The sequence below is a fragment of the Penicillium griseofulvum genome (genome assembly GCF_001561935.1).
Source record: "Penicillium griseofulvum strain PG3 chromosome Unknown contig_80, whole genome shotgun sequence".
Taxonomy (NCBI): domain Eukaryota; kingdom Fungi; phylum Ascomycota; class Eurotiomycetes; order Eurotiales; family Aspergillaceae; genus Penicillium; species Penicillium griseofulvum.
The window spans coordinates 4,954,212-4,967,275 of record NW_024467471.1 but is presented as its reverse complement, the minus strand read 5'-3'; the positions used below and the strand labels follow the sequence as shown (position 1 = coordinate 4,967,275).

General features: G+C 48.6%; 5 protein-coding genes across 5 annotated transcripts; 3 read left to right on the top strand and 2 right to left on the bottom strand.

Moving 5' to 3' along the window:
• Positions 1 to 358: 358 nt before the first annotated feature.
• PGRI_027710 (uncharacterized protein) lies at positions 359 to 2,882 on the top strand (the record flags this gene model as incomplete). The annotated part of the gene is made up of 2 exons (XM_040790484.1): positions 359 to 564; positions 617 to 2,882. The coding sequence occupies 2 exons, from the start codon at positions 359 to 361 to the stop codon at positions 2,880 to 2,882; spliced, it is 2,472 nt and encodes an 823-aa protein (XP_040647437.1).
• Positions 2,883 to 3,626: 744 nt separating this feature from the next.
• Positions 3,627 to 5,166, bottom strand: PGRI_027700 (uncharacterized protein; the record flags this gene model as incomplete). Its single annotated transcript, XM_040790483.1, has 2 exons — positions 3,627 to 3,669; positions 3,716 to 5,166. The coding sequence occupies 2 exons, from the start codon at positions 5,164 to 5,166 to the stop codon at positions 3,627 to 3,629; spliced, it is 1,494 nt and encodes a 497-aa protein (XP_040647436.1).
• A 1,232-nt stretch (positions 5,167 to 6,398) lies between these two features.
• PGRI_027690 (glutamyl-tRNA(Gln) amidotransferase subunit PET112) lies at positions 6,399 to 8,312 on the top strand (the record flags this gene model as incomplete). Its single annotated transcript, XM_040790482.1, has 4 exons — positions 6,399 to 6,687; positions 6,741 to 6,817; positions 6,873 to 7,014; positions 7,063 to 8,312. 4 exons carry the CDS (start codon positions 6,399 to 6,401, stop codon positions 8,310 to 8,312), a joined length of 1,758 nt encoding a protein of 585 aa, XP_040647435.1.
• Positions 8,313 to 8,870: 558 nt separating this feature from the next.
• Positions 8,871 to 11,246, top strand: PGRI_027680 (arginase; the record flags this gene model as incomplete). Its single annotated transcript, XM_040790481.1, has 5 exons — positions 8,871 to 8,957; positions 9,009 to 9,592; positions 9,650 to 9,920; positions 10,644 to 10,814; positions 11,064 to 11,246. The coding sequence occupies 5 exons, from the start codon at positions 8,871 to 8,873 to the stop codon at positions 11,244 to 11,246; spliced, it is 1,296 nt and encodes a 431-aa protein (XP_040647434.1).
• Positions 11,247 to 12,019: 773 nt separating this feature from the next.
• On the bottom strand, positions 12,020 to 12,517 carry PGRI_027670 (uncharacterized protein; the record flags this gene model as incomplete). The annotated part of the gene is made up of 2 exons (XM_040790480.1): positions 12,020 to 12,361; positions 12,410 to 12,517. The coding sequence occupies 2 exons, from the start codon at positions 12,515 to 12,517 to the stop codon at positions 12,020 to 12,022; spliced, it is 450 nt and encodes a 149-aa protein (XP_040647433.1).
• Positions 12,518 to 13,064: the final 547 nt, after the last annotated feature.

Genomic DNA, 13,064 nt, shown 5'->3' with positions numbered 1-13,064 from the left:
TATTTGTTCGAGGGTTGCCTAGTGCATTGATCATTGTCCTAATTCCTGGATCTATATTGACAATTTTATTTACTTCATATTCACCACTTTTATTGTGGTGACGTGAAGGTTTTATCTTCCCCCCTCGCTCTTCGCGATCCCCCATCTCTAAGGATTCGCCTTGACACCCTACCATCGAGTTTACTTGGACTGCTTTCCAAACCAAGTATCAACCTCAACACCAAATCGCAAGCAAACATTACTTTTTGCGATCGCATCCTCTCTTTACTCTCAATCTGATTTGAGGACCCCCCATCCATTTGCATTGGAGGGGACCGCGTCAAAGTATTGACCTTGACCTCGGCGCGACTTCGCAACCATGAGCGCCGACGAAGCTGGAGACACAACCCCCATGTCTGCCACTAATGGCGAGCCCTATACCGACCCTGCTACTAATGCAACCTCTGGGAAACGGAAGCGCTCCACGCAGGACGACAAACCGAGCACTGATTCAAGTGCTACTGCCTCACGCGATCGAGCAAATCTCCATGAAACTCTTCGCAGTCTGATTGAACTTCTACTTAAGTATGCTTTGATCAAGGGATATGATTATTGGTCTCATACTGACAAACCACAGGCATGACACTGAACTTCAACTACTCTCTTGTCCCTTCCCAAATACCACGGCTAAGCCTCGAACGAAGCGCGCAAAGGTTTCTGGCGATCCAGAAACCTCCAACATCCAAACACGCGTCAATTCGGGCAAATACAACACATTGCAGGAGTTTCTTTCCGACATTGAAAGAGCATCAGCTGCTGTGATTGAACGCAATCAAACTCAGTCCAATGGCGCGAAGGAAGATGGGGCACCTTTGAATGAGGTGGTCAACCGGATCGCGGCATTCAAAAAACACATGAACAGCTTAATTGGCCAATCATTCGTCAATCAACCTGAGGTCAAAACGGAGACAATGGAAGATGATACCGACGAGTCAACAGAGCTTCACACGATCAATGTTTGCCAGCGAGAGGATAAGCCCGCCCTAACACTCTTCGGAAATCCATCAAACCCGAAGCAGCTATTCTCAAGTCTTCAAAAATCTGTGAAGGTACCATTGCAGTCTGAATCTGGACCTGAAAAGTTTGTTGAAGTGCAGGAGGAGCTGCGGGAGGCCGCCCTGCCTAATGGCATCACAGCCACCAAAGTCATCCCTTACAACCTTGATGCTGCATCTCAAGCATCGAAGCGAACATTCGGGGAGGTGTTCGCTCCACGCGAAACATTACCAAAGCTGGAACCTCCGCGCAAGCGGTCTCACAGGGCTAATTCGACCTCATGGACGGATCGTTTCGACGCCACTTTCGATGTTAGGACATTTTTGGGAGAGCGTAGCAACTATTGCCTCGCCCCCCTCCCTTCAACCCAATGGCTTCAATATGGCGGAGTCACATCATCACCTGCCTACTGGGACCGTGTAGAAAAGCATGCAGATTCGGATAATGTTCATCGACATGGCGATCCCGCCCTTTGGACTGGTCCCGATTCATCTGCTTTCCAGGGTGTCTTTTCATCATTTGCTCCTTCTTACGACAGCTCTGGTGCGATTGTACAGCTTGATTCAAAGGATATGGTTTGGTGGGCACAACGTGGCGCGGACCGCGTAAACACCTTGCTGTCGCTTCCATTGGAAGGGGACGACAAACAAAATGACACTCTAACCGCCCAGCCTGGCAATATTGGCGAACTTGATGAGAGCATTCTGGATGAAATGGTCGAGTCATTCAACGCCCAAGACTTTGCTGGGGACATCACAGAAACCGATCCCAGTAGTGAACTTGACCCTGAATCAAAAGAGATCAATCAGATGCTTGAGGAAGTTTCCGACTTGCTCGACACTCTCAGTTCCTACCAGCGCCTTCGAAGTCTCAAACTTCCCACTGATCTCCAAACGCCCGGTCAGCAAGTGCCTGAGCCAAATGAAACCGTTGGCCTTGATTTGGGCGACGTGACTACTCCCTCTGAAGCAGAGACCCTTGTGTATGAAACCCTCAAGTCAAGCCTTGCTGCAATCGTCAACAACTTGCCACCGTATGCTGTCGCTAAATTAGACGGTGACCGGCTCGCTGAATTGAATATCAGCCAAAAGGTCTTGGTTGAAATTCCTGACTACAACGGCACCATGGAAAAGGATGACTTCACTTTGTCACAAGAAAGGGCCGCCGCATTGCTTGCAGCAGCCAATGCCGCAAATCGAACTTCAACACCGGCTACCTCGCGGCCTAATACCTACCAAGGCTCTCACAGTGCCTACAACCAACGTGGTTTCGCTTCAAATGCTCGCGTTCCTCCTCAGCCCGGGTTCCAGGTCACGCCGCAGCACGCACGGCAACCCTCGGCGCCAACTACATATACTCATGCTTATGGCGCGGGTCGTCCACCGAGCACACCCAGTCAACGTCCAGCCAATACTCAGTACGCGCAAATCAACCCGCAGTACAGCCAAGGCAGCCAGGCTCCCCAATATCAGCGCCCTGCTTCCAATGGATTCGCCCCCCAAGTATCTCCGCAGCCTTACAGCCCACAACCCAGGCAACCAGGGACATTCAATGCCACGCCCCAAGGACGTACACCCTACGCAACTGCAACCTCAAACCAGCGAGCTCAGTACCCAGGCCAAACTCCTTCGCAATCTGGCTACTCAAACTCCGCCGCTAGTGCCACATACTCTCGTAGTGCGGCCGAACAAGCTGCGCTGATGGACAGGAACAAGGCACAACTGGCAGCTCGACAGACAGGCCACAGTCCTTCAACGCCTCAACCTCAAGGGCTAGATGCTCGTGCATCCCAAGAAGGCAGCATGACACCAGGGAGCAAACCAAATGGCACACCCCTTTCGACATAGGCCTAGTATCTGCGGTTAAAGCACGCGGGATTGTGCTCAAAATGCAAAAATGCAGTTTGTGTTTCTAAAGAGAGACAAAGCTCAACATTACATTCCTCGACAGTCGGCTGTCTACTTTATTGATTTTTGCATTTTGCCTTTGTTTTTGTTCCAAATTATGAGCTCTGGATGTGATCCGCGTCTCCGAATTTTTTTTTCTACCCAACTGTGTTGTTAATGAACTCTTGATCCCTGGCTTTGTATGATTCTTTATTTGGTGTATTATGGACTAAGCGATTGGCGTGGATGGCTTTTTTTCAAGACAGATCAGCCTAGGTGTAAGGCTACCATTGCGATACAGCTAAGTCTTTAGAGAATTACTTGTTTTTCGCTTCCGGTGCAATCTAATATGCTGCATACTATACTTGTGGTTTTCATAGAAATTCAACCGCAGAGATACTAAGAAAAGAGCCTAGCGTTCCTAAATCATACCTCATAAATAGTACATTGCTTACTAGGGTCCTCCATATAAAACCCTGCTATAGTATCTCCCAGCCTGTATCTGCCCAATGCTCAAGGTCCTATATGCGAGACACTCGCTGCCCTATCCAATTGAAGTAATCGAAAATGAACGCCATCCTGTGTACTCAGTACACCGAGTACCACCATTTCCAACCATCCCTCACAAAAGAAAGCCATAAACAGCTCATGAGCAAACAAGGAAAATTCATAATTCGTAGAATCCAGGATCTGTCAAAACCACCACTATGGAATAAACATAGCAGCCAAAGTCATGAACCCGAAGTATCTGTAAAACGTCAGTCCCAAGCCCAACCAGAAAGAACTCAACATACATCGTAGCACAACGCCATCCATCCCTCGAATCAACCAAAGCATCAATCCCAGCCGAGTAATTCGCCGCAATAGCCGCCGCCGCTCCACCAACAACAGTCACAACAACAAGACGACCAGAAAACTCCGCTATAAGACTGAACGCCAATAACGGCAGCAGGAGCGCACCGGATGCAATGATGATAGCGATGTAGACCGGTGCTGCGGCAGCTGAAGCTGCTAGACGCGGTGTAAGCGAGACTAGATCCGCGTCGTGGATTAGAAATCGCGTTTCAACGCCAGCGACGGGTTTGTTGTCTCTCATCCAGCTGCGATAGCCTGTGATGTCTTGTTCTGAGGCGCGCGGGAGAGTCTGGAGGACTTTGCTGTAGGCGCTTAGGGCGTTGTCTGGGGTTGTTAGCTTGTTTGGGAGGATGTGGATGGAGGACGTACTGTATTGTTCTGTTTTCTGGATCAAGGCACTCATGAGATCCATGCGGCGGTAATGCAGGGATGAGTAGGCCTGGGATTGGGCGTCTCGACGGCGTGAAGCGGGTAAAGGCTTTGTGCCTTGCTCTGCTGCGCTGAGTCGGTGCATTTCTTCATATTCGTCTAGTATGTGGAGATCTTCTTCCATTTGGGAGATCTCGTCTTGGAGGTGCAGTAGGACGCGGTGGTTGATTGTCTCGAAGCGGCGGTATAGTGGGGGGAAGCCTCTGGTTTCTTCTGAGGCGGATTTGGTTAGGTGGGATGCTAGGAGACCGTATCCTGATAGCTCTGGTGATGCATTGGAGTCTCGTCTTTTTGTTGTGGTGCGGTGGAGACTATCTTCTGGACTTCTTGGGGGTGATGGGGGAAGTGGTGGTCTGTGGACTGCACCATTGTCTCTTGAGCTATAGGTTTGTGGTCGGGATAATTCCAGGCCTTTTGGAGAGATGTCTGTAGTCGAGATTGGGCTTGGCTTTCTAGTTGGCTGTTTCTTTCGCGTGACTAACTGGTTGCCTGCTGAAGGTGCGGGTGGTGCGGGCTTTGGTTCATTTGAGCTGGATGCCACTGGTGATAGGGTAGCCTTTTTCGGTGTGTTGCCTCCTGGTGCCAATACTCGGTGCGGCACGGTATTTGCGCGTGGCTTGGGAGATTGGATCTTGGTTGTTTGTATGGAGCGTGGAGGCTCTGATTCCTCGTCGGATTCAGAGTCCGACGATGACTCGGATGATGAGTTTGAAGATGATTCATCATTTTCTTCCAAGAACTCAAACACATTAGGCACCTTGGCTGGTTCTGGTTTCTGTGGTTTCTCTGGAACGGCAGGCGGATTTAGGGCTTGTTTTGACCCAACCTGTGAAGATGAACTGTTCTCGACAGTTTTAGGGCTCGCAACAGGACCAGCCTGTGAATTTGTGGAAAGGTTGGAAACCACCGAATATGTTCTCTTTCTTCCATCCTTTTTCTGCTTTCTAGTTTGGAATGGCATGATCGGGGAAGTTCGGAATCAACCGGTTCATACTTCAAACAAATCAAGTCAAAGGAAAAAAAGAAAACGTGAAACATGAAATTACAGTAGAAATTAAGTGTATAGGGAACTTGACCTCGGGAGGCATAACCCAGGGGGATGGAATTCCAGGTCTCAGAAATCAAAAGGTATGGAATCCAGGGACAAAGCAATAGTATACTTCCCCACGAATTCCTTCAGACATTCTTGAGAGATGAAACTCTCAGGTTGTCTCAGATGTTATAAGGAGAAAATGGCCAAAGTCCCAAAGTTGGAAATAGGTCGTCAGCTGGTGAGTACGAGCCCAACGGGTGATGCTTGTCGAAATCGAGGCTTACAATTCGTCAGACCATTCGGGATGATCTGAAGCAAATTGGAAGCGCCGTCTTTATTTAGATCGACCAATGACAACTGCGCAAGGAGGCTCCTCGTATCCCTGTCAACAGGGCGTCTCTATTCAAAGAAGAGGGAAATGGTAAGGAATTACCAAGGACATAAAAGGGCCAAGACAAATTGGACCCCATAAGATACGCATGTGTGTCTGAAGATAGAAACATGTAGTTATGCGCTGGTCGATCTTCCTTGCGTCTGGCGGTCTAGCAAAGCGGGGGAATGTGATGCAGCAATGTCCACTTAACTTTTATAACTGGTCAATCTATTGATAAGGAGGTAGTAAGCCCTGTATAGTAGTTGAGTAGTTGAGTAGTTGAGTAGTTGAGTAGTGGGAAGTACAGTAGGTACTGTTGAGATAGAATAGATAGGTGAGACTATCATACGAAGTAGCCCTGGAGAGAAGATTCACCTGGGCATATATTTACATAGTATGATCTTCAATGTCCATTTAGAATAATTATCAACCCTTATGACATACATATGAATTGTCATTGTATGCATACTCGTGGCTACGCCCTATTATTGTACTCTGCAGTTATACTGGACTTTCCTATCTGGGCGCTAAGGGTATGATCACCACTTAGTCTAAGTATTTTGATATTATTTTATAACACATGTAGGACTATTTGCTACATATGTACTAATTTAATCAAATTTATATTATAATTATGAAATCTACTTGGTAATCTGGACCACTTATCACTTCTAGATATTGGTGAAGATGGGAAGATGGAGAGTCAGTGCAGATTGCCAAGTCCTCTCCCGCAAATTCACGTCTTTCATTCAACATTGAACACTCTCACCTCGAGTCCAATCTCTCTATGCTTCGGTCATGGATTGGCAGCGGTACACTCCGCTCTCTTTGCGCTCGACGCTTAACTCAAGCATCTCTCTCCCATAAAGCCCTTTTCTCCTCCGCGCCAACCCGCTATCTCCCGCCCTCCGCAGATCGTGTTCCCCTCCGCAAACAACTCAAACAGGAAGTTAAAGCCCTTCGATCACATAAGAGACAACGCAAGGAAATAGAGGAGGCTTCAAGGGAAGACTGGGAATTGACAGTTGGTGTGGAGATCCACGCGCAATTGGATACAGAGACCAAACTATTTTCCCGTCAGTACGCCTGACCTCCAAGACTACGAGTCATCTTCTCATAAATTGAATAGGGGCACCAACGTCGACAAGTGATACTCCCAATTCCAATGTCGCTTTGTTCGATCTGGCGTTCCCGGGTAGCCAGCCGGTTAGTGTTATGGTATACAGTGCTGTGAAATAGCATCAGGGCTGATCCGCGACAGGCATTCCAAATCGCAACTCTCCTACCAGCGCTCCGCGCTGCTATTGCACTGAACTGCGAGATACAACCAGTCAGCCGGTTTGATCGGAAACATTACTTCTACCAAGATCAACCGGCGGGGTATCAAATCACACAATACTATGGTACGTGATTGTCCATCTTCGAGCGCGGACCATACTAACCTGCTCTAGAACCATTCGCACGAAATGGCTACGTTGACCTATTCGATTATGACGGAATCGCCCCGGAAGACGGTGAACATGTTCGCATTAACATTAAACAACTCCAGTTAGAGCAGGACACAGCCAAATCCCAGGAATACCCGCCCTCGACACAACTTCTCGACTTCAACCGTGTATCCCATCCCCTTATCGAAATCATCACCATGCCACAAATTCACACTCCGGCGACGGCCGCAGCATGCGTTCGAAAACTGCAAGCTATTGTACAATCATGCGGTGCCGTGACTACGGGAATGGAGATGGGCGGTCTTCGTGCAGATGTCAACGTCTCGATCCGACGCCGAGGTGAAGCCCCTGGGCAATATCAGTACGACGGGATCAGCGGGCTGGGTCAGCGTACTGAAATTAAGAACCTCAGTAGCTTCAAGGCGGTAGAGGATGCCATCATTGCCGAGAAGAACCGTCAGATCGAGGTACTCGAGAGTGGCGGTGTCATCGAAGGAGAGACACGTGGATGGACAATCGGCAGCACAGAAACTCGCAGACTTCGCGGCAAAGAGGGCTCAGTCGACTACCGCTACATGCCCGACCCTGATATCCCACCACTGATCATTGGAGAGGACCTACTCTCTAGTCTCAGAGACTCTATTCCGACAGCCCCAGACTCTCTCCTTACACTACTCGTCGGATCCGAGTTCAATCTACCAATTGAAGACGCCAAACCACTCATCGAATTAGACAATGGAGCCCGTCTCGAGTACTATCACGATGTGGTAGATATCCTCCGCAGTCTTCAAGTAGACCAAGATGACAAAACGCGCGCCAGTCTTGCACGAGTAGCAAGTAACTGGGTTTTGCACGAGCTGGGCGGGCTCTTGGCCAAGGCAGACCGGGCATGGGACCCGGAGATCGTCCCAGCTCAATCCTTAGCCCATCTCATCGATCACCTACAGCGGAAACTCATCACCGGCCCGACGGCCAAACAGGTGCTGGCCACCATCTTTGACGGGGACCATCGACCAGTGCCGCAACTGCTAGAGGAGGAAAATCTCCTGCTACGACCTTTATCGCGGGAAGAATATCTAGCTCTAGCGGAATCAGTCATTGCCCTGAACCCACAGATGGTCGATCAGATCCGGAACAAGAACCAGCTAGGTAAATTGGGTTGGTTCGTGGGACAAATGATGCGCACTGGTGAAAAGGGCCGGGTAGAGGCGCCTAAAGCAGAGGAGATTCTCCGGGAGTTAATTTTGGGATAGCTTGTATAGTATAATATAGCATAAAATGTATTCTACATCGATACCCTTGAAATTGGCCTCAATTATTTTTCCCTAGAACTCGGACCTCCGATACCACCTCATGCGGCTGGACAAAGATCCGGAAATGAAACACAGAACTTCCCGGTCTATCTTTCATTGTAACAGGTCAAAGTTCAAACTTGTGGACACCGAATGGCCCTAAACGGGGGAGCTCTCCTCAACCTGTACTTAACGGAAGTGATGGAGATCCCGGCGGAGTCACTTTGATCCCTAAAAGCAGTTTTTAGCGACATCGCGGACTTTGCCTAAAGCACCGCCCCGGTTGGAATCGGGGGGGAGATAGTTTTGAGACAATTATGAGAATATTTAAAAGGAGTAATTCCTCTATTTTCTTTCTTCTTTCAAAGAATCTCAGAAGTTCAAAAGAAAATCATCGACATCATCCTGATCCTTATCTTCATCTTATCTCGATCTGATAGCTGGATACCCCAATAGCTCCCACCCTCTCTCACTTACTTCCTTTCTTTTAAAAGAGTCAACAATTACCTACATTCCACAATGACGCAACCTTCAACCATAACCTCACGATTCCTTTCACACCCGAACCAACTCGGCGTCGTCGCCGTCGGTTTCAATGGCGGCCAAGTAAGCACATCCCTACACTGAACCATATAGATCAATCCTAACAATCCCCAGTGCAAGAAAGGCGTCGAAGCAGCCCCAATGGCCCTAATCGAATCAGGCCTCCTAACCCAACTCAGCGAAGACCTCGACTACGAAGTCCACCACGACAACATAGTCCACTATTACGAGAAAGACATCCCAGCCGAAGACCCAGACCACCGAGGCATGAAGAAGCCTCGCGCCGTCAGCGCCGTGACTAAAAAGCTCAGCTCTCAAGTCTACGACTACGCCAAAGACGGAAAATTCATCCTCACTCTCGGCGGCGACCACTCCATCGCCATCGGAACCGTCTCCGGAACAGCAAAGGCAATCCGCGAACGACTGGGTCGCGAAATGGCTGTTATCTGGGTTGATGCGCATGCTGATATCAATCTTCCTGAGACGAGCGATAGTGGAAATATCCACGGTATGCCTATGGCGTTTTTGACGAAATTGGCGACGGAGGAGAAGAAGGATATCTTTGGTTGGATGCGGGATGAGCATTTTGTTAGTACGCAGAAGATTGTGTATATCGGATTGCGGGATGTGGATCGGGGGGAGAAGAAGATTTTGCGGGAGAATGGGATCAAGGCGTTTAGTATGCATGATATTGATCGGTATGTTCATGTTTATCTGTTTTTTTGTGGTGGGATCTTCGTTGCTAACTTCTGCAGTCATGGTATCGGTCGTGTTGTCGAAATGGCGCTCGCTCATATCGGTAATGACACGCCCATTCACTTGTCCTTTGATGTCGATGCACTCGATCCTCAGTGGGCGCCTAGCACTGGTACTCCGGTCCGTGGTGGGCTGACGCTGCGTGAGGGAGACTTCATCTGTGAGGCTGTGCATGAGACGGGAAATTTGATTGCGATGGACTTGGTTGAGGTGAATCCCAGTCTGGAGACTAAGGGTGCGTCGGAGACTATTCGAGCCGGGTGTTCGCTGGTGCGTAGTGCATTGGGTGATACTCTTCTATAAATTGATAAAAGGGATAAAAGGGAATGTTAAATGAGACTTGTTACTCTGTATTTCATTTTCTCTGCTAGTTCTATGTGTCTTAGCTGCTGCTTTTATAAGCTCAGAGTCGGGGTGAGTAGAATTCAGTCCCGAAGGGCATTTAGTGTTGATAGTTTCATTTCTATTAGCTCTCTCTCCGCTTCTAGTCCGTTTTTCCCCTTTATTTTCTTTCGTTCTCATTGCGAAGACACGTGCAGCCGCAAGTAACGGAAGGAAACCGTTACAAAAGCGCAGTTGCCATTTCACCCCCGTCAAGAGCTATTCAGGAGCGTACAACCACGCAAAATTGATTGAGAAAACGGCAGGTTTGCACTGCTCATGCTAGAGAAGTATTAAAGAGCCACCCCAAAGGCGCTAGAACTCAAAGAAAAATGGGCATACCGACCCTATCCATCGAAGGAAAAAAAACAGCATGAAAAGAAGCAAAAGGCGCCATAACGCTCAACACGGCCCACACGTCACTTCTTGACGTTCAGCAGGTCCGAACCAGACACCAACCATCCCATCCCTATCTTCCCCTGCAGAGCTGGTTTCATCAGACTTCCCCAGCCCTGGCTCTTCGAGACCTTGCGCATCGCAGCAACCTCCCACTCAATCCGTCTCTGGAATCATCTTTTCTCTGTATGACGGCTATCGATAATCGACATTGAGTACATACAAATTGGCGAAGTCGAAGTCGTAACTCCGCCTGAGGAGCATCGTCTGTCGGATACCTTGGCTTTCTTCGTCATCGGACATGCAATCGCCGCTGCGCGCAATCGTTACACCAAGTGGCCGGCGGACTTCAACTTGGACGGGGATGTTTACCCCGTCGGCTTACCGGTGAGCCTGTTGTCCTATGGGCGTACGATCTCCCATAGCACGCAGTGCGCAATGATGAAACAGAGGTACGGTTATTGGAAAGGAACAATGCCTTGTCATCAATCTCCTATTATATCATTAATATGATACCGGGAACTCTGGCTTTTGTGGTACTAACCATCAGTTTCATGTAATACCCATCCTAGCACCGACGATGTTCTCGTACTTTGATTCGTCCAAGACGACGCATCTCCATTGAGTTGTACGCAGCGCCCTGAAGAAGGCTTTCCAAAATCCCTCGACAAACCATTAGTCGATGTCAGAGATCCACACGACTGGGACGCCCCAGTCTCCCTTCTGGAGGTGGGGAAGAATGGCCGTGACCCAGTCGTGGCCTTCCAGGTTTTTTTCCCTGGCGTCGAACCGATCTGCTTTGTCGATTTGCGTGTGTAAATCGCGACAGCGTCAAAGCCTTTCTTCGTCAGAGGTAGCTCTGTGACGAAATCGATGCTGGGTGTGTGAAGGGTATAGGAGGTGCTAGCATTGGCTGCAATGATCCGTATGGCTTATACCACTGGACGGCATTCTTCTTGCATTCGTCACATTGGTCGATATACTTGCGGAGCTTCTTGGCTCCCTTTTGAATAAAGAGGCCCCGCATCTTTTGTCAGGCACGGTGGAAACCGAGGTGCCCTTCGCCGTGTGCCATGTCAAAAATTTCGTCCTTGATGATGCACTGGATGTACAACCAGTACTCTCCTTCTGGCTGGATTGAGTATAGCAAGCCGTCGGCTGTCTCATGCGGTAGTCACTGCCTCATTGGTTCAGGATCCTGTGCAACCCGTTCCCTGGTCAATAAGAAGCTCAATGTTGTCCGAGAGGGTGATACCTAATCAAAGGTTATAGCCGTTTGGAGAAGCCCATTAAAAAGCCTTTTTCGACTTTTTTGCCGTCGACTTATAAAACTGATCAAGGAAACTAAACAGAATGATACCTGAGAAGACCATTAAAGAGACCACTCAGAAGACCATTGAAAAGACCACTGAAAAGGCATCACGAAGTGTCAAGAAAATCGGACGCTGTAGGTTCAACGGATGGCTTGGAAAGGCGTGATGTTGCACTAATAGACCGTTGTTGCGGGTCTCTAGTGCTGACTGACAGGCAGGCGCCATCAGTGATGAACGACTCCTCCATGTCTCTTCAGGTTTGTCCAGTGTCGCAATAATTCATAGTTTCTGCATGGCAAGAATTGCGTCCCGTATATCAGCCCCAAGCACAGTCCCAGCGTCAGCATTGCGAGTAGAGATATCACCAGTGTCAAACGTATTTTCTTGAAGCGACTCAGGGAGTTCTGATCCCGAGACACACCGGGCTAGTGTAACCAGTGTTGACCGATTAAGGTGATCGCCGCCAGAGGGCCAAAAACGCGTGGTTTCGACCTTTTTTGCAACGGCATCATTTGCGCCCCGACTCTTCGCATTGAGGTATGCAATGATGAAACAGAAGTACAAGTACCGTGGGCGAGGACGGTTTTCGGAAAGGAACTTCAAATGCTTATTATCAATTTCCTATATATCGTTAATATGATACTCAACCCTAGCTTTTGTGGTACTAACCTTCAGCTTCAAATAACCCCCATCCTTAGTGCCGATAACGTTCTCGTACTTTGATTCATCTAACACGACGCATCGCCATTGAGTTGGGCTTTTCATTGGTCCGGGCATTGGCACAATAGCTATGGTTCCTTGATCCAGAAGAAGCGCAATGTTGTCCGAGAGGGTGATACCTAATTATGTACAAGTCAATAATCTCCCTAGCGCTACCACAAAGAGAATATTCCTACCATTGCGTGGATCACCAAGTACGCCATCATCAACTCCGAAAGGTGCGAAACTCCCTTGGGTGTCATATAGTTGGGCACTATGTGCGCAGCTTTGACAGACTTTTCAGGAAGTATAGTGTTCAACACATGACACCATCCGAAGCCAGGTAAGCAGTGCTCATTGACACCATAGTACTCATAAACCTTCTTCTTAAAGACAGATTGGCCAAACTTGAGAGCCTTTTGTTTTGCACTGGCATCTAACACACGGGGGATGAGTGCATCTCAGTAAGCACGCTCGAGTAAACCTTGGTCAAGTGGACATGGGCATTCTATTGTCCGCCGTTTTGAGACTTCTTCGTCAATATCTTAACAATCAATCGGCGTTGTCGCTTAACCACGTGGATAACGTTTGATGACGAACGAAATGATTGTAAGAAAGGTTGGAT